Raw genomic sequence first — 18,422 nt, 5'->3', positions numbered from 1 at the left:
TATGCATTGTGCACATGTAAACTTGGAGAACCACCTATCATCATTCTTGTACTTGAAAATATTCCGCCTGCCATCATAACACACCATGTGTGCATGGCCGGAATCCACACGGGCACCGCCCGAAAGTCCACAAATGTCCTGCCATGTCCTTGGACTCATATGCATCCACTCATATGATCCATACACATGCCCAGGTATAATACATACATGCATCCGCATGTTTCTAGGCCTGACACGCATCCGCATGTCCCTAGAACATAGGGGTTTGTGACAGCTGCTCTCAATCCCCCATCCTCTGCATGAGTGCTCAGCTCTGCCTCCAAAACTGCCCCGTATAGTTTGGCCAATATATGGCCAATCATGATGGTCCTGTAGTTCTCGGGGTCTAGTACATCTCCCGCTTTATGGATTGGCACAATAGTGTGCATTGTCCACTCAGCTGAAAACCCCTCTGACAGAGCTCTGTTGAAGAGATGAGCAAGAAATGGTGCCAGTGTATCAATAGCATAGATGAGATGCTCTCCCTGTGATCCTGTATAATCTGTCGCCCGTCCATATTGGAGTCAGCATATGGCCCTCCTAACCATAGGTGGGGTGAAGAAGGCGGAGACTGTGGGCATGGCTCTGTGGGTTGTGGTATAGGGGGCTGTGCAGGCACATCATAGAGTCTCTCTGCATATGTCTGCCAGGTCTGAGGATCGGTAATAGGTGTGGGAGGACGGGGCTCTCTGAGTCTCCTCCAAGCGGCAGCAGCATCTCTGCTCATGAGCATGTGATATGTGTCCGAGTACTGAGCCTCCTCATAAGCTCGCCGCTTACGGCGGGTGAGAGTATGCATCCTCCTGCCTGCCTGTCTCTGGGTGATCTCCCCGCAAGCCCTCTGCACTCGGAGACTGCAGGAAAGGTTTCTGCACTCATCATCATACCATCGGTTCTGGGGCATGCTCCCAGATGTAGGTGGCTGTCCTATCTGTATGTGGTATGGGAAACTCCTCGCGGCTGCGGAGTGCAGTACATGTGAGAGCTGGAAGGTGAGCATAGCCATGGGTGCCGATGGGTCTAAGGCAAATAGCTGATCATGAACAGGATAGTCATACACATCGGCTAGGTCCTGAGTGAAGTGGAAAATAGTGCGTGGTGGCTGTATGATGGGTGGGTGGGGTCTCCAGTAAGCTCCTGAAAGTGAGGGATAGATATGTATGATGCGCCCCAATGGGGCATGGTGGTACGGTAAAGTGAGAGACCATATCTGCTGCCTCCCGGGATCCCATCACATAGTCCACTGTACTACTGCCACCCCCCACTGGAAAGCAAGTCAACCCACCTGAATCTGGCCACTGAGTCATCCTGTTATAAATAATGAGATGGTGTCGGGCCCCAAGCTCCAGCAAATGTTGCCCATATCCAGTGCTGTCAGCTCCTCCGTCAGCGGAGATCCAAGTGGTCCCTGTATCCTCTGTAGCTAGCAGCTGTAGCACTAAGGCCTTGCCTTTGGTGGAGTCCTTTGGGGTTGTCCTCCATACTCTAGTGAATGGGAGCGGCTCATCCTCCTTTAGTCCCAGCTTGGTACATAGGTTCCGCCCGTCAGAGCGAGAGAAGCGACCGATGGGCTAAGCGTGGTCGCGTGCTGGTCATGGGCTACCGGAAGTTGTAGGCGCAGGCGTGTAGGCAGCCATGCCTACGCAGGCAGCCAGGCTGGCAACCGGCCAGGCTTATGTAGGCGGCCATGCTGGCAAGCGCCTAGGCCTACGCAGGCAGGCGGCCAGGCTGGCGGGCGCCTGGGCCTACGCAGCCAGGCGGCCAAGCCCAGGCGTACGCTAGCGCAGGCCGGTGCAGGCCACCCCGGACGGCTGAGTGAAGATGGCGCCGGCAGGAAAGCTTGCGAACGGCAGCCAGGTAGGCGACGGCAGCCAGGCAGGCACCGGCAGCGCTAAATCCAAAAGGGGAGAAAAAAAGAACAGTAAAAGCATTCACGCCAACTTCAGTTTGCTTTTGTTTTTTTTTTAGATTAAACTTTTTTTTTTAAGAGTTTAAAGGCCCCCTAAGGTTTAAAAGTTTTTTTTTTAAGAAAACAGAATATATATATATATATAACACAAAAGCAAAAGCTCAAGTTGCTTTTGGGGAAGATTATATAAACCCCTTAAGTGGGCTTCTTGCCACACATCTCTCAAGTTTTCAAGCTCTCAAGCTCTCAAGTTCTCTCGCAATTTTCTTGTGCAAGATCGAATTTTCTCTCCACTTGCCCTCTTCACGATGTCGAACCAAGAATCCGAGTTGGAGCCCCTTGTCGATCACGAAGGCTTGTAGACTACGGAAGATACCGATGCCGATCTTTTTGACGATTATGTGTCCAAATCTGATTTCCAAGAGTTCAAAGTAGCTCTCGAAGCTTCTTCTTCGGAACGTCAGGCACAAATCGCCGCGCAGATGCAAGCTTTGCAGAACTCCATCTCTCTTTTGACCACTACCCTATCTACTCTTTTGGGTATGGATACCTTGGCCTCTGCTTTAGGTTCCAACATTACTCCGGAACAGTTCGGGGGCGAGCAAAAGCAGCGTACCAAGGAGATCGTGGACACTTGGCTACATAAGTGGCAAGTCCATTTTCAGTTTCATCCATATTAAATGACCAAGGTTTAAAGGCTGAATTTGAAAATGGGAAGTGTTTGGTGAAAGATCCATCAAAGGGTTACGCAATAGTCACTTCCGGAACACAATACAAGGGCTTGTATAAGCTAGACAGCTACAACAAGCGTACTTACAATGCACATACAGGGCTGCCCACACTCCTGCTATTGATGCAGAACTTTGGCATGCTCGTTTTGGGCATGTAAATTTTCGGAGTTTGATTCTTTTGCAGAAGCATCATATGGTTGATAATATGCCGCCTCTTGAGTCTTCAGCAAGACATGTATGTGAGGGGTGTATTTTGAAAAAGATGCATCGAAAACCATTCCCAAGGGATGGAGCTATTAGAGCTGAAAATAAATTACAGCTCATACACAGTGATGTATGTGGTCCAATGCGGACACCATCCATAGAGAGACATCTTTATTTTGTCACATTAATTGATGACTACTCTAGGTTTGCTTGGGTTTACTCCTTGAAAGCGAAAGCAAAGGTGTTTACATGCTTTCGACACTTCGTAGCAATGGCTGACAATATGTGTGGATGTAAAGTCCAAACACTCCGCTCAAATAGAGGTGGAGAATACATGTCAAATGCATTCAAAGATTATATGCTTCAAAAGGGCATCAAACACCAATGTACTATGCCTTATACACCATACCAGAATGGTGTAGCTGAGAGGAAAAACAGATCTCTCATGGAAATGGCAAGATGCATGGTGAAAGCACAGAAGTTGCCTCACAACTTTTGGATGGAAGCTATAATGTGTGCAACTCATGTGTTGAACAAGTGTCCAACGAAAGCTTTGAAAACCATAACACCATTTGAGACTTGGTATAGCCGAAAGCCAAAAGTGGATTATGTACATTTGGGTGTTTGGCATATGCACATGTGCCAAAACAACTCAAAACAAAGCTAGATGATCAAGCAATAAAATGCATTTTTGTGGACTACAGCAATGAAAGCAAAGGATACTGTCTTTATAATCCAGCAACAAGCAACACGCCGGATTTTTGTCAATAGAGATGTGGTATTTGCTGAAAATTCAGTTCAACCCATGTACAGCTTGTATTAAAGTAATGATACAGCCACCCAAGACATGTTTGATGGGCTATTATCCATTGCAATTAGCAGGGATTCAGATCAGCCAGCCCCTACACAAGAAAATACTCATGTAGAACACGTGGAACAGCCAGCAATTCAGCCCCCTTCTATGGAAGCAATTGAAGATCTTGTCAAGGAAATATAAACAGCCATACACATAGCCAAGTCAGTGCCAAGATGGTTTCCGAAAACTTTGCAAGATAGCGAACTTACAGCTCCACTGATAGGTAGAACAGGGCTAGTTCCAACCATGCATTGAATATGCATCATGGGGAGTCTGCATTAGCCATGACCACTCTTTGATTCAGAAGAGCCTTCTTCTTATGAAGAAGCGCAGTAGAATGAGCACTGGGTGCAAGCCATGCAGGATGAAATCTCTTCTATTATGAAGAACAATACTTGGGATCTTGTGCACTTGCCAAAAGGCAAGAATGTCATTGGAGCAAAGTGGGTGTACAAAGTCAAAAGGAAGTCTGATGGTACCGTTGACAGGTACAAAGCAAGACTTTTGGCTAAAGGCTGTTCTCAGAAAAAGAGAATAGATTACAAGGAGACTTTTGCTCCTACTTCAAGGATGACTACAATCCGATCAGTGATTGCATTGGTTGCACATAAAGGATGGAAAGTGCATCAGTTGGACATCAAAACTGCATTCTTAAATGGGGATTAACAAGAGGAAGTATATGTAAATCAGCCCATTGGTTTTGTAGTTCCTGGTGAGGAACATAAAGTATGCAGGCTACACAAAGCATTGTATGGGTTAAAGCAAGCTCCAAGAGCTTGGTATGACAAAATACATGCTCATCTAACCAGCCAAGGTTATGTGAATAGTCCAGCTGAAAGCACATTGTATGTCAAGAAAACTGGTGTCCATATTCTCATAGTCATCTTGTATGTGGATGACATGCTCATAACAGGGACTAGCAAAGAACAAATTTCAGATTTCAAGGCTGATTTGAAAGCTGAATTTGATATGTCAGATTTGGGGCCTTTACACTACTATCTTGGCATACAGTTTATACATAGAGATGATGCATTGTTATGCAGCAAACTAAGTACATAAAAAGTTTGCTAAAAAGGTTTCACATAGAAGAATGTAAGCCAATTTCTACTCCTGTAGAACCAGGTGTATGACTTACTATGCATGATATTGGTGAGCCTTTTGAGGCCAACATTTACAGCTAGGCAATGGGATGCCTCATTTACTTGTGTAACACGAGGCCTGACATATCTTTTGGGGTGTCTCTGTTGAGCAAATTCATGCACAGCCCAAGCACAAAGCATTGGCAAGCAGTCAAACGCATTTTCCGTTATCTTTAGGGTACCCTGGATCTTGGTTTACTCTATCCCAAGGGGGGGGGCAGCTTGCAGCTTTATGCATACAGTGATTCAGATTGGGCTGGTGATTATGATACCAGGCAATCCACCAATGGGAATTGTTGTTTTCTTGGCAGTTCATGCATATCTTGGTTGAGCAAAAAGTAACCCATTGTTGCCACATCTACTTGTGAGGCTGAGTTTTTTTTTTTCCAGAAAGGAGACTTCTATTAAGTATGAAAAAATTTTACAAAGTGGAGATTTCACACCAAGTAAGGTGGAGATCTCAACCAATCAGGAGCCCTGTGCTGCCAATAGGGTCCAATGTCCCTCTCTCTCATAAACTCGCCGCGCTTTCTCTCCGCAGCCCTCGAAGATCCTTGGATTCTGGCCCAAGTAGCCATGATGGTGTGAATAATATCACTCCAAATCCTGCAAAGACACTGAGAAACAAGAACGAGACCGTCAATGGCCTCGGTGCATCTAGCCTTCCAAATATTCCAGGCTGAGATGCTAGCAATAATCTCCCAAGAGCTGTCTAACCTCTGTGCCGGAGGGACAAAGTGTGAAAGTGGCAAATCCTGAAGACAACACTGTCGAGCAACTCCTTGCCTAACCATAATGGCCAAGCTCCTGTCAGTCCCCTCGAATATCAGCTGAGACCCAGACTATGTCAACCAAATGATAGAACCAAAAGAAATGATAGCATCCCAATCCTACCAAAGAGGGGTGCAATTGCAGACCAAACCCTTTGTGCTTCCCTGCATTCCCATAAACAATGGTAAACTAACTCCAAAACTCCTGCACATCTAGAGCATGCAGGGCAAGCACCAGTAACACACCTCCACTGATTGGTGGCCAAACCACCACGAAGAGAAACCCAGATAAAGGAGGAAACATGTGGCTTCCTATAAGAATGCCACAATCTCCACCAAAAAACCCTCTGAATGTCAGTCGAAATGCCGTAAGATTCCCAATGGAGTCTAAGAGTAGGGACACTCTGAATGTGTCCCAAGATAAGATGTCTGGCATTCCGCACCGTATAACTGAAAAAAGGCATGCTTTTCAAAGGGTTACAAGCATCCTTCCACTCCCACTCACCGAGGTCCCAATGCAAATGTCTGATAGGGCAGCCCCCACCATACAACCAAAGACTAACACTCTCTGTGATCATCCCTGGGGGGGGGGTCAACAAAGACGTGCTTCCCTAACCTGCCAACAACTCTGACTGGACGAATCTAGGGGCCCTCAATAAGGTCCTGCACGTCACATCTCTCTAGCTGCCATCCATCTTGTACAGAAAAAAAGACCGGTACATCATCCTCCCTAGGCAAGGGGAGACCCATAACCTAAAGAGGAACACCTGTCCCAGAAAAAACCCCAAACCAAGAATGATGACGGCCTTCCAAGAAAGATCCAATAATCCAGTGGTTGGGAATGGCTGCATCAATCTATGCAATCCTCCGGCTAGAGCCTCTCAAATGCTGCGTGAAATCCAATCTCTATACCTCGGTGAGGCTCTGAAACCTCTTCCAAGCCAGTACTATGGGGCATAGGGTCTCTCAGCCAGCCCAAAGAATATGCATAGCTGCCCCAAGAGGCCTACCATGCACATCTAAGATCAAATCATTCCACAGAATGGGCTGCCAGTTAACTTCCTCCGCTGAACGCGGAGGGATGTGTACCAAAAAACTCCTCAGGCAGTCCCAGGCCCGTAGGAGGGACCTAACCAGGGGGGATGAAGGGGAGCGGTGAACTGCATCCGAAAAAATAAAGCGTGAGCTGAGAGTCCACTCACCTCCGCGAACAAGGACACACTTCGTGATCTGCTGCATGAGAAAGTCCTTCCACGGCTCAGTGCCTGGAAGAAAGCCCCTAACAACTAGCTTACAAAGCAAAGCCTTACATTGCACCTCAGGGTCAATGATATTCAATCCCCCTTCTTGCTTAGGCCTGATAATGGTTTCCCAAGCAACTCTAGCCCTGGTGTGTGCATTTCCATCAAGCCCTGACCAAAGAAAGTTCCGAATAAGGCGACGAAGCTGGCCAATGCAGCCCTTATGAAAAATCTAGCATGAAGCGATAAACCAAGTCGTGGCTAGCAAAACTTGGTTGACCACCAAAGCTCTAGAGGCCAAGTCGAGCTTCCTCCTACTCCAATGATGAAGCTTGCTTTTAATGCTTAAGAGCACTGGAGCAATCTGTTGTGGAGGGGAGATGTCAACACCCACCTGACAACCAAGGTATCTGGCAGAGCATCCTCTCTCAATCCAAGTAAAACCAACATCTGTACCCCAATCTGCAAGAGGAGAATCACTGATCCAAAAACCAACTGACTTATGCCAATTGATAGTAGCTCCTGCTGCCAAACAAAAGGCCTCCAAGGCCGTCCGGAAAGAACATAAACAAGCATGTGAAGCCTCAAGGAACAACGCCGTATCATCTGCTAACTCAGAGTCCAAAAACTCTTCCTCCGTGCATAAAGGCAGCCTGAGACCCACAACACCAGGGGCAGCCCGAAGAAACCTGCTCATAGCCTCAACTACAATGAGGTACAGTAAAGGGGCGAGGGGATAGCCCTGCCTCACTGAACGGGAAATCTGAAAACGCTCACTGTGCCCCCCACAGGCTAAAACAGTGCTATGAGCCTCCCTGTATAGGCAAGACACCCCTCTGATCCAATTTTGGGAAAACCCCATGTGTGCCATAGTGCCCTCCAAAAAATTCAAATCCACTCTGTCATAAGCTTTTTCAAAATCAAGCAAAAGAATGGCAAGAGGCTGCTGACTAGACTTTGCCCACTCGACAGCTTCCCAAAAAGAAAAAATGTTATCAAATATACTCCTTCCTTGGAGGAAACCATTCTGGGTATCATGGATAGTCCTTTGGAGAATCGGCTGCAACCTTATACTCAAGGCTTTAGCTAAGATTTTATATGCAGATCCAAGGAGGGTGATGGGCCTCCATTGCTTGATGTCAAGTCTTGTCCCCACTCTTGGGGATAAGGTGAATCAGCCCCTCCGTGAGGTATGGAGGCATCATATCCAACAACCACATTTCCTGAAGGGCAACAGTGATAGCATCTCCAATATGATCCCAAAAAAGAATAAAGAAGGCGGAAGAAAGGCATGAACCACTGGAAAGAGCATGCAATGCATGGAGGAATTCATCCTTCGAGAAAGGGGCATCCAGGGAAGAACACACAGCATCTGTAATGAGCCTAGGCATGCACTCCCAAACTTTCTGCCGTGCCACATCTCTCTAAGGAGAGGGCACCTCTGCAGTCAACAAAGACCGATAAAATTCTGAAGCAATACCCCTCACCTTATCGGGCTCAATCTGAACCTCACCCTGTGAGTCCTGCAAGTACCTCACAGAATCCCTGCTATGGGAAGGCCTGTGTGCTGAAAAAAACTCTTTGTTGCATCTACCACCCATCTGAGTCCAAAAGGCCTCATTCGCATGAAAGGCGAACTCAGCCCTTCTGTCCATGGCTAACTGCAGCTCTGCTCTAACTGGGTCAAGAGGTCTGTAATCCAAGTCGCATGTGGATGCTTTTCATGTTCCCTCTGAAGAGCAGCAATCCTATGCCTAATAGCTCTCTCCTTGTCCAGAGCCTCCTTCTTCTTAGACAAGGCAGTGCTATGATAATGATGGCTGGTCCTCTCAAGAGCTAGCGCAATATTATGATGAGGATCAGGACCGTCACAAGATCTCCATCTCTCTCTGATCTCAAGGGAAATGTCAGCATCAAGATAAAGAGAGTCAGGGATACGGACACGGGGAGAGGCCGAGCGAGCCCCAGTCTCCCTGAGACACAAAACGACGGGGCAATGATCGGATTTGGTGGTGCCAGGCATAATAGCAATGGTGCCTCCTCTGTCCAAGGACCAATCATCCACATAAAACCTGTCCAGACGTGCAAAGATGCTCTCATCCCCGCTCCTGCGCTTATGCCAAGAGAAAGATAAGGAATTTGGCCTTCTCTGGAAATCATCCTTAGTCCAGCAATCCCTGCCAAAAAAGGAAAGCGTGAACCTCTCCCATGAGGTTCGCTCCAAAGGGTGTAAACCCCCTTCGCGTCCACCCTTCTTGTCAGAAGGATGCTCAACCATATTAAAATCTCCTCCCACTATCCAATGATCAACCTGGGGAATGACATTTGTAATGGTGTCCCAAAAGGCCACCCTTTCACCTCTCATGCATGATCAAGATCCACTGCGCTCTAGCAAGGATGATAACACCATGCCCAATAACATGAGGTATAATAGATGCTGCCACTGAAATACAAACACCCCCTCTAGTCCCAATGCCGAGGACCAGAAGGTGTGGCCAGAAAGCATCTTACCAGTTTTGCCACACTGAGATCTATCCAATTTGTGTTCCTGCAACAAAAGCACATCCATAGACCCTCCTGTAAAACAGCAGGGTGAAGCTAGTCCTTTAGAAGGTGCTTCCTACCACAAGTGGGAAGCCCTCCAAGGCCCTGAACATTCCATGAGACGATTCTCATGGAAGAGAAGAGGGTTTGACCCCCGATCTAAGAAGACAATGGGCAGCCTGAGGACGCCTCTCATAATGCTGAAGGACGGGAAAATCCACGGGGCAAAGTCCGCTGACATGCCCTTGTCCGAGGCCCTGCACAGTACCTGCATATGTACGAGAAACCTGTTCGCCTTGCGGGGCATCAAGGGCAATGGCATCATGCTGAAAATCCTGCAATACATGATCCCCACTGTGCTAAACATCCTGCATATCGCCCCCTCCAAGTAGAGAGGACTCAACAAATTCATCCTGATCTGAGATATCATCTCTTTGCAAAGATGCATCAGCTGACACATCCCTCTGACCAGAAACATCATCTATCTGTACATGATCCGAGGAGGCCTTCCCATCAATCGCACCAGGGGGGCGGGCGTGAGAGACAGCTCGCCAAACCTGGCGGACTGAAGGACGGGAAGGAACCAAGGGAGGTGGCGCCTGAGAAGCACGCTTACGAGGCCTCCTACGACCTCGCGCCCGAGGACAATCTCGAGCAAAGTGACCCTATTGGTGACAAACCCGGCACTGATCGGGTTTACCTGCAATCTCCATATGTTGCTTCAAAGGGCCACAAGGGCCCGGAAGCATAACATAGTCCTCAAAGAGCTCAATGTCACAGGCAAGAACCATGACCCTGGGGACAACATCCGCCGAGGCAGTGACCACCTGGGCAAAAGATGTCGGCAAGACGTGAAGTGGGGGCACTTGAAGAACCAGCCCAAAGGCAGACTCGATGGCCTCTAACATGGGCCAATATGCGCGAGGAAGACCTGGGAATCTGAGAGTAATCGGGAAATGGTTCCGGTCTTCCTCAACAGGGTCAAAATAGCTGGAGTAGGGAAGAAACAATATCTTCCTCGGGCCCAATGGCAAAGGGCTGCCCTTCAAAACCTCTGAGGTTGCGTCCTCAGAATCAAAATCCACTTGGAAGAAACCTCTTCCAAGCAACCTGACATCTCGAAAAGTAGAGAGCGAGGCCGGAGGGCAGAGCCGCCAGGACCCAATCCCGAGCCTGGAGACGAGACGGGTGAGATCCAAAGATTCTGGCAATGAGGGTCGTTTTGGAGTCTTTCTCTATTTCGGCGTAGAGGACCGCAAGCTCGGCTTCGGAAAAAACAATGGTTCGCCCGGCCGAGGGAGAATGATTAGCCATGATGCTAATCGAAGAAAAAGACCGACTTGAACCCGGATGAGGAGCAATCCGAACCAAGGGGAAGAGGTAGGCAAGGAGGCGGAGGAAAGGAAGGGACGGTGGAAAAGGGAAAAGCAAAAAGGAAAGGGAAGCAAGGGGGAGATGGCTGGACGCAAAGGCGAAGAGGGGCGGGGGAAGGGCAGCACAACAGGGCTGTGCAAAGGGAAGAGGCAGAAGAAGGAGGGGAGGCGAAACAACGCAAACTGGAGGGCGAAGAAGGGCGGGCAGAGGCAAGGGCGAACAGTGGGGAAGGATGAGGTGAAGAAGGGCGGGCAGAGGCAGGGGCGAATGGCGATGGAGGAAGGATGGGAGGCGGAGTGTGGATGGGGGCGAAGCAGGCATAGAGGCGGAGGGGCGCAGCGATGGAGGAAGGAAGGGAGGCGGAGGAAGGAGGGGGCGAAGCAGCCACACAGAGGCGGAGGGGCGCAGGTCAGGGTTCGGGGAGCTAGGCGGTCCTCCCGTTTTCCCGCATATATGTGAGGCTGAGTTCAGGGCAGTCTTCACAGCTACAGTAGATTGTGTATGGTTGAGAGATTATTGATTGATCTTCATGGGTGTCAGCAGACACCTACCACTATTTTCCCTGATAGCCAAAGTGCTATGGCCATGGCACGAAATCCCATATTTCATGCACGTACCAAGCACATTGAGATTTATTATCACTATGTCAGAGAGAGGTTACATGCAAGGGAGATCAAAATAATGTTGCAGATCTATTCACAAAGGTTTTACCTCGAGAGAAGTTCGAAGCTTTCCGTAAAGCTTTGGGCTTACTCTCATATCGAGAGTGATCTGCTACCTTGTACAGGTTCACACTTACACTACAGGGGGGATTATAGGCATATGCTCACTTATAGTAGTGCTCCGTGTGAACAGGGCTTAACCAAGGGCACTTTTTTCCATGTGGTTTTTTCCCCTTGAATATCAAGTGTGAAAGGACACTCTATCCATATAACTTTTGTACTTGGATATTATATGGATGTGACTCACATGTAAGAGTTGACTTGCATTTGTGATCACCACACTTTGTGTCTTGCTCCACCAAATCATGAGATAATAGGCTAGCTCACCTCCCAACCGTGACCGGCATCCACCGATCTCCCCCAAGCCAAGGCTAGGACTCCCTACACAATCCCATAGACCCGTGTCTAACTCCAACGTCCCATACCACCAAAGCCTGCCAGTAGACCTTTGACACGCCAACCTACATACTCGCCATGTGCGTAGCATGCGTATGTCTGCTCTCCTAGTCCAAGCCAGACCGTTAGTGGTGCATCCGCACAACTATGTCTCTCAATAACCCAAGCTCTCGCTTATATGGTGATAACTACGCCATAAATAGCTAACTCGCTATTAAAGGCCATTAAGCTTGTTTTATCAATCCAAGAACCCTAGCCAAGTACCAACCTGTTAATCCCTAATCACAAAGCCCCCTAACCCCATTGGATTAGTTCCATCTGTAGATTAGTGTCTAGATACATAACAACACTACAAATAGACTAGTTTGGCAACCTTTATTCATCATCGAGTTCATCGTGTGCAAGTGCTCTTGTAAGCAAGACATCCTCTTCTGGAGTCTGTCTAGATCACCATCAAAGCTCCTTACCTGGAGCACACGGATGAACGGACAACAATCAATTTGTGATCATGATATAGTCAGTTGGTCATTTTCGTTCAAGTCCTAGATTGGCTGACATGACCAACTCACGTCCATGCCGACATGACCGACCTATGTCCATGCCTACATGGACACTATATATAGATTAGTTTGGCAGCCTTTGTTCATCGTCGAGTTCATTGTGTTCAAGTGCTCTTATAAGCAAGACATCCACCGTCCACAGTCTGTCTAGATCGCCAACAAAGCTCCTTACCTGGAGCACACCGGTGGACAGACAACCATCAGTTTGTAATCAAAGTTTGCAAGCAATAATATTATTTACTCTCTGGTTCTTTCTGCAATTCAGTGCTTTGTATTGTGAAGGTTCTGCTCCCGTTATTGTACTTTCTTACAAGGCTAATAACATCAACTATCCAATCTTCCAAAACATTCTATTATTTCTAAAGATAAAAAGTGATTAGTCACATACTCCATGACGATGTAAACGTTGTGATTATCCTCACAAGCATCGTAGAACTGCACAAGGTTCTTGTGTCCGGACAATGCCCTCAATATTTTCACCTCTCTTTTAACATCTTCAATTGAAATGGCTGTTGTCATCTGCAGTAGAGTACAACAAACAGACCTTCCTTTAACATGAGTATATGATCAAATTCAAAATTTTACAAATCATGCTACAAACCAACAGATAATCCAAAACGTATGCATTCATACAAGCTTTACATATCACAAGTAGATTGGCCAAAGATTCCACCTTTGCTTTGGTAATGACTTTTACAGCCACGGCTTGGCCTTTCATCTCCCCTTTCCTGACTCTTGCAAAGCAAGTGTGGCCAAAATGCCCGCAGCCGACCTCATGTCCCAATTCATACTTAGCTGAGAAGCTCTTGGAATACCCAAAATTTCTGTCAAGAGGCTTGTCCTGTTCAATTCCTTCAGGGATGGGTCCCTCCTTGGGCTTTGCTGGACCATACCTCTTGAGCAAGGAAGATTGGATGTGCTTTGCAGGAGAGGGAGGGGGAAAGGGCCTCTTGAAGAAGCGGCGTGGTGTGGAGCGAGCGGGAGAAGGGCTTGGGCTGGGGGCTGAACTTGTGCTGGGAAGGGGGCTGTAGAAGGTAGGAAGAGGGCTTGCAGAGGGTAAAGGAGACACTGTAAATGAGGACTTTGTGGCTCTATTGCCAGAGTTGCCATTCTCCAAAGCTCTCGAGCTATGGCGGGTTTGCTTGTCTAATGCATTCTTGCCATAACACTGACCCATGGTCTCTCTGTGCAGGGAGAGGTTTCAGGTCCCTATTCTGATATCATGTAATAGAGCTGAGCTGCTGTTTTCCGAGGCTTTCTTTCCTGTGCAGAGATTGGCATGGCCTGCGAAGAGTTGGACCCAAAACTGTGCACGGAAAGGGTGTTCTCCGATCATTCAAGACCTGAGGGGTGCGCCGGAAGTGACGATCCGCTGCATCGCTCACCGGCCTAAAGAATGCAGCCCCATGCGCCGAAAACTGAAAATGCGATGCTACAAGGCTTCCCGAATCGAATTGCGAGCTCAAACACACCTCCAGAATCGAAAACCCACATCCACAAATCGATCAAATGTAATCTGAAGACAGAAAAAAAAAGGATCAAACAGTCCCTGTTCACGTTGAGACCCAATTGCATAGAGAAAACCCACGCAGAGGCAGAGGCGAGGCGGGAGAAGAGTACCCAACAACAGTTTTAATTCTCAGCGAATAAAAGGGGCTCTAAAACCGCCCAGAAAGCCTGCGAGAGATGGATGGTCGACTCTCTCTCTCTCTCTCTCTCTCTCTCTGGTGAAGAAAAAAAATTGTTTCTTTTGATTGAAGCTCTTCTGCGGATGGTGGGTGATGAGAATCTTGGCTATGGCGATCCTTGTCTCTTCCCACACTTGGTTTGTTGGCTATGGCGACCTTGGCCAACCATCCTTAACAGAAACACCTTCCATTTTCACCCCTGTACCTGTCGCTCTACTGAAGCGGAGCTGTCTGCTTCAGCAGCGCTTGTTGCTAATTGTAAAAGCCCACTTCTTCTCACTCTACTTTCTGTCATTATTTATATACTCGTCTCAATCTCCTAATGTTCTCTCTCTACTGAAATCCTCCTCTCTCTAATCTTCTATTCTCACTTGCACTCCGCAGGCTCCTGTTCTCTCTATTTCCTCTCCTGGCTGTTTATCTCTCACGATGCCCCTCCTGTACCTCTCGTTCGTAGCCCTAGGTATTCTCTCGAGCCCTTCGTCCTTACACTTACAAGTTACTAGTCCTGTGGTACTCCCTTTCTGTGTAGGTGCTAGGCTCTAACCCCAGCTACTCTTGCGGTACTCAGGCAGCACACAAACAAAGCCATCCTAGCGTGGACCCATTCTACGCAATGAAAGAAAAGCTGAAGCGGACCCCCGCCCCCTCCCCCCTCATGTAGTGACTGGGTAAGTAAGCTCAATTGTTACACCTATGCCACATCATTTATTTTCCTAAGGTTACTTGCTACTTATAATGTCTTTCTTTCCAAGTTCTTTTTTTTTGGAAAATAGATATTTATAATATTAACAGTACTTATAATGACTTTCTTTCCTAGTGAATTAGCTTTGAAATTATCAACCTTTGAAAGGTTGATAATGACTTTCTTTCCTAGTGAATTAGCTTTGAAATTATCAACCTTTCCACCTCATGTATGAAATAACCACCACCTCAATGAAATTTTAGTGAGAGAGAAAGTATCCACATAGGTGTAGAACTCTTAAGTTTCCAAGGTGAAGGGGGTTAGCATCCCCAATCATACTCTCCTAGTCTCTCTTTGAAAGTAGTGTTGGTAAGAGGAAATTTGAAAAATCAGTGCATCAACCAACAAAATTTGACATGTCAAGGTTGTTAACCTTAGACATCTACAAGTAGTGGAGCTTGTGTACCGGGGGGGTGATTGGGGGTTGCTAAGGATCCCATTCCACCTCCTGTACCCTATATTCACGTCACTAATTACCCATCAATTTCTCACCCTTATGATGTATCAAAGGTCATATAGCATTTGAGAACTCTTACAAACTATAACAAGAAAGGCCATGTAACACTTCTAAACATTTGAAGAGCTTCAAATTTGTGCCAGTGTGATTATCTTCGATTATACTTTGTTGCTTATTCTTACACTAGATGTTGCCACTTTCACTATGAAATAAGTCTCTTCTAGCCAAGAGCTTTCTTTTTAAGGGAAAAAATAATAGTCTAAATAACAAATTTTAACTCATGCATGTTGTGTTATATTATATGTGTGTTTTCTCTCTAAAGACACAATGTTGCCTATTTTGAAAGGCACCTTCCTTTCTCCATATTATTTTGGTGAATTTGGCTTTAAGAAAGGCTAGCTTCACCTTGCGAACGATCTAAAGTCATCAATAGTGATAGACATTTTATGGTGGGTAAAAGCTTACACAAACCATCATTTATAATAATCATTTTTTTTTGCTCATGTTCTTTTAAGCTTACTCTAAAAGAATCTACATGGCTGGTTGTCTAACAGGATAGCTCACCCTATGAGTGTGGTTACAACCGTCTTATGGCTCATCAATGAGCACGTCGTACACCCCCCACTTTTTCATATGTCCCAAGCATGTAAGGGTCATTCCTAATCCATCATTTTGTGGTGGGTAAAAGCTTACACAAACCATCATTTATAATAATCATTTTTTTTCATTCATGTTCTTTTAAGCTTCTCTTCTCTATATTATCTTAAGGAAGAGTTTCACAAAGCTACCACGTAGCAAGAATTTGGAGGTTCGGGAAGGGGAGGAGGAGGTTTGGGTAGAATTTGATTTTGGAAGCCTCAAAAGATGTGCGACGCACGGGTTCCCAACTAGTACTATAAAATAATCTATGTGACCAGTTGGCTAAGGGGACACCTCACCTTATGAGTGTGGTTAACAACCATCGTATGGCTCATCAATGAGCACTTCATGCACCTCCCACTTTTTTTATATGTCCCAAGCATGTAAGGGTCATTCTTAGCCCATTCTTACACCTCAAAAGAAAACCCTTGCTCTTAGACAAAGAAAATCTTCATTTTCAAGAACTTGACATCTTTAAAGGTAGTACTAATATTTCAAGGTCATCCATTTGATCTACAAATTGGTTATACCTCCTTTAATGCCTTGCCACACGTGTTACCTTAATGATCATATTAGGTAAAATAACATGTTTATGTTGTAGGCTTTTAAAAACTATCTCATTTATGGTTAGAAAGAACTTTATGACTCTATTTACTGGCAAGAAAGTCAAAAGAACAATAAAGTCCTTAAATCTAGATAAGAGTTAGGGAATCATCCAACTTAATGAGCTATTTATTGGTAAAAAAGTCAAAAAGACAATAAAGTCCTTGAATTTAAATGAGAGCTAGGGAGTCATCCAACTTAATGAGCTAATTAATGGAACCCATGACTTGAGGGTAGCCATTGACTCTCAAAGATTTTTAAATGAAAGTGTTATCATGCTCTTGAAACCCATGAGTGGCTATCATGATTAAAAAAATTTAACAATGGGCCAATGGTGTTGGGGCCTATTCTTACCACTTGAAAGTTATTATAAGATGAATATAGCATTATCCAGTATGTAACCCCCCATGGTTTTCTCAACATCCCATACCACCCACTAAATTTTAGATTATTTGATAAGTCCTTATGGTCTCTCTCCATGCTTCATTTTTTATCATGACATCAAATATTTGTTTATAATTTTATATCAAGAAAGTCAACCTTTTTTAACTTAACCATCATGAAATGTGTCACAACTTACTAGATGCTTCACTTGAGCCTTTTGCACTTCTCACGTGCTAATAGTAGATAGTAACATTGCAAGTACACCTCATTTCCTAGAGATATAATTTCTCAACTTGTCGACTACAGATGACTTTCCATGTTCTACCCATGCATCCTTAACTAAAAACTAAGTTAGGTCAATCTTTAACTACCTTGCATCTTATTGAGGGAGTCAAAGGTGTACTATCAATAAAATTAAAAGTTCAACCCTTTAGGTACTATTAATAAATTTAAAAGTTCAACCCTTTAGGTACTATGGCCCTATTTGTTTTTGTTTTAGGAGACATGCTAATATATTCTTTAACACATACGATTACATAAATTACTAGGCCAACAAACTTATATTCATCTATTTTCTATAATGAAACCCTCCCAAGACGTATAAGGAATTGTTTGAATGTAAAGCTTCATTTTTTTATTCCCATCTTGTTGATTTAATGTTAAAAATTTTGGTATATGAAGGTTATAATTTTGAATAGAAAAGAATTATAGAGGCTTATAGATTATATTCATCTCAAGAGCATCACTTGTGCTTAAGATTGTATGATTTGTAATGAAACCCTCCAAAGATTGTGTGATTTGTAATGAAACCCTCCAAAGATTCTGTGACTTGTAAATGAAACCTTCCACCCAAAGATTGACAAGGAATTATTTTATATGTCAAACATCATTTTTTGCTCCAATTCTCATATTATTGGTTTGATTTTAAAAAGAAGGTTCTAATTTAAATCTTGATGCAAGGATAGAATCGTAGAGGCTTATAGATAATAATTCATCTTAAGTGCATCAATTGTACCTAATATTATGTGACAATAACTATGATAAGGCACTCTTGGTTGAATTATCTAAAATATCTCATCCCACCATAAGACTTTAGAGGTTTAATAAAGTAAATCTATGTCAAGTTATCTATTTACATGCATGACATGCACATGTGCATGTGCACATGCAGAGAGAGAGAGAGAGAGAGAGAGAGAGAGAGAGAGAGAGAGAGTTTATGATCTTTCTCTTTATAGCTCATCCATAATATAATATGGAGAGCATATTTACCAACTTGCATAAAGTCTTAAGAACTTATTTTTTTAGATCTCTAAAAGACTAAGTTTCAATTTAGACAAAACCTACAACATTAAATTCATTCAAAGAAATTACATACCTTCTTTAAATGCTAATATGGGTCTTCACTTAGCAAATCTACTAGA

At 45.2% G+C, this 18,422-nt stretch overlaps 1 protein-coding gene across 2 annotated transcripts in view; it reads right to left on the bottom strand.

Annotated features, from left to right (window-relative positions):
• Window positions 1–14,879, bottom strand: part of LOC147638288 (CDPK-related kinase 5-like) — an 88,600-nt gene extending 73,721 nt beyond the window's left edge. Inside the window, exons 1-3 of one of the 2 annotated variants that reach the window (XR_015265835.1) lie at window positions 14,106–14,766; window positions 13,159–14,001; window positions 12,874–13,004 (exon numbers count right to left, since the gene is read on the bottom strand). Coding sequence is in view for 1 of the 2 variants with exons in the window: in XM_086798191.1 (XP_086654317.1) it covers window positions 12,874–13,004; window positions 13,159–13,662 (635 nt within the window). In the remaining variant the exon portion in view is untranslated. Of the gene's footprint in view, window positions 1–12,873; window positions 13,005–13,158; window positions 14,002–14,105 lie in introns of both variants that reach the window. The other variant, XM_086798191.1, reaches the window with a different exon arrangement.
• Between the last annotated feature and the right edge of the window lie 3,543 nt (window positions 14,880–18,422).

The sequence above is a fragment of the Cibotium barometz genome, chromosome 5 (assembly GCF_041138505.1).
Source record: "Cibotium barometz isolate CiBa-2024 chromosome 5, ASM4113850v1, whole genome shotgun sequence".
NCBI lineage: Eukaryota > Viridiplantae > Streptophyta > Polypodiopsida > Cyatheales > Cibotiaceae > Cibotium > Cibotium barometz.
This window is presented reverse-complemented; position numbering and strand designations above follow the sequence as displayed.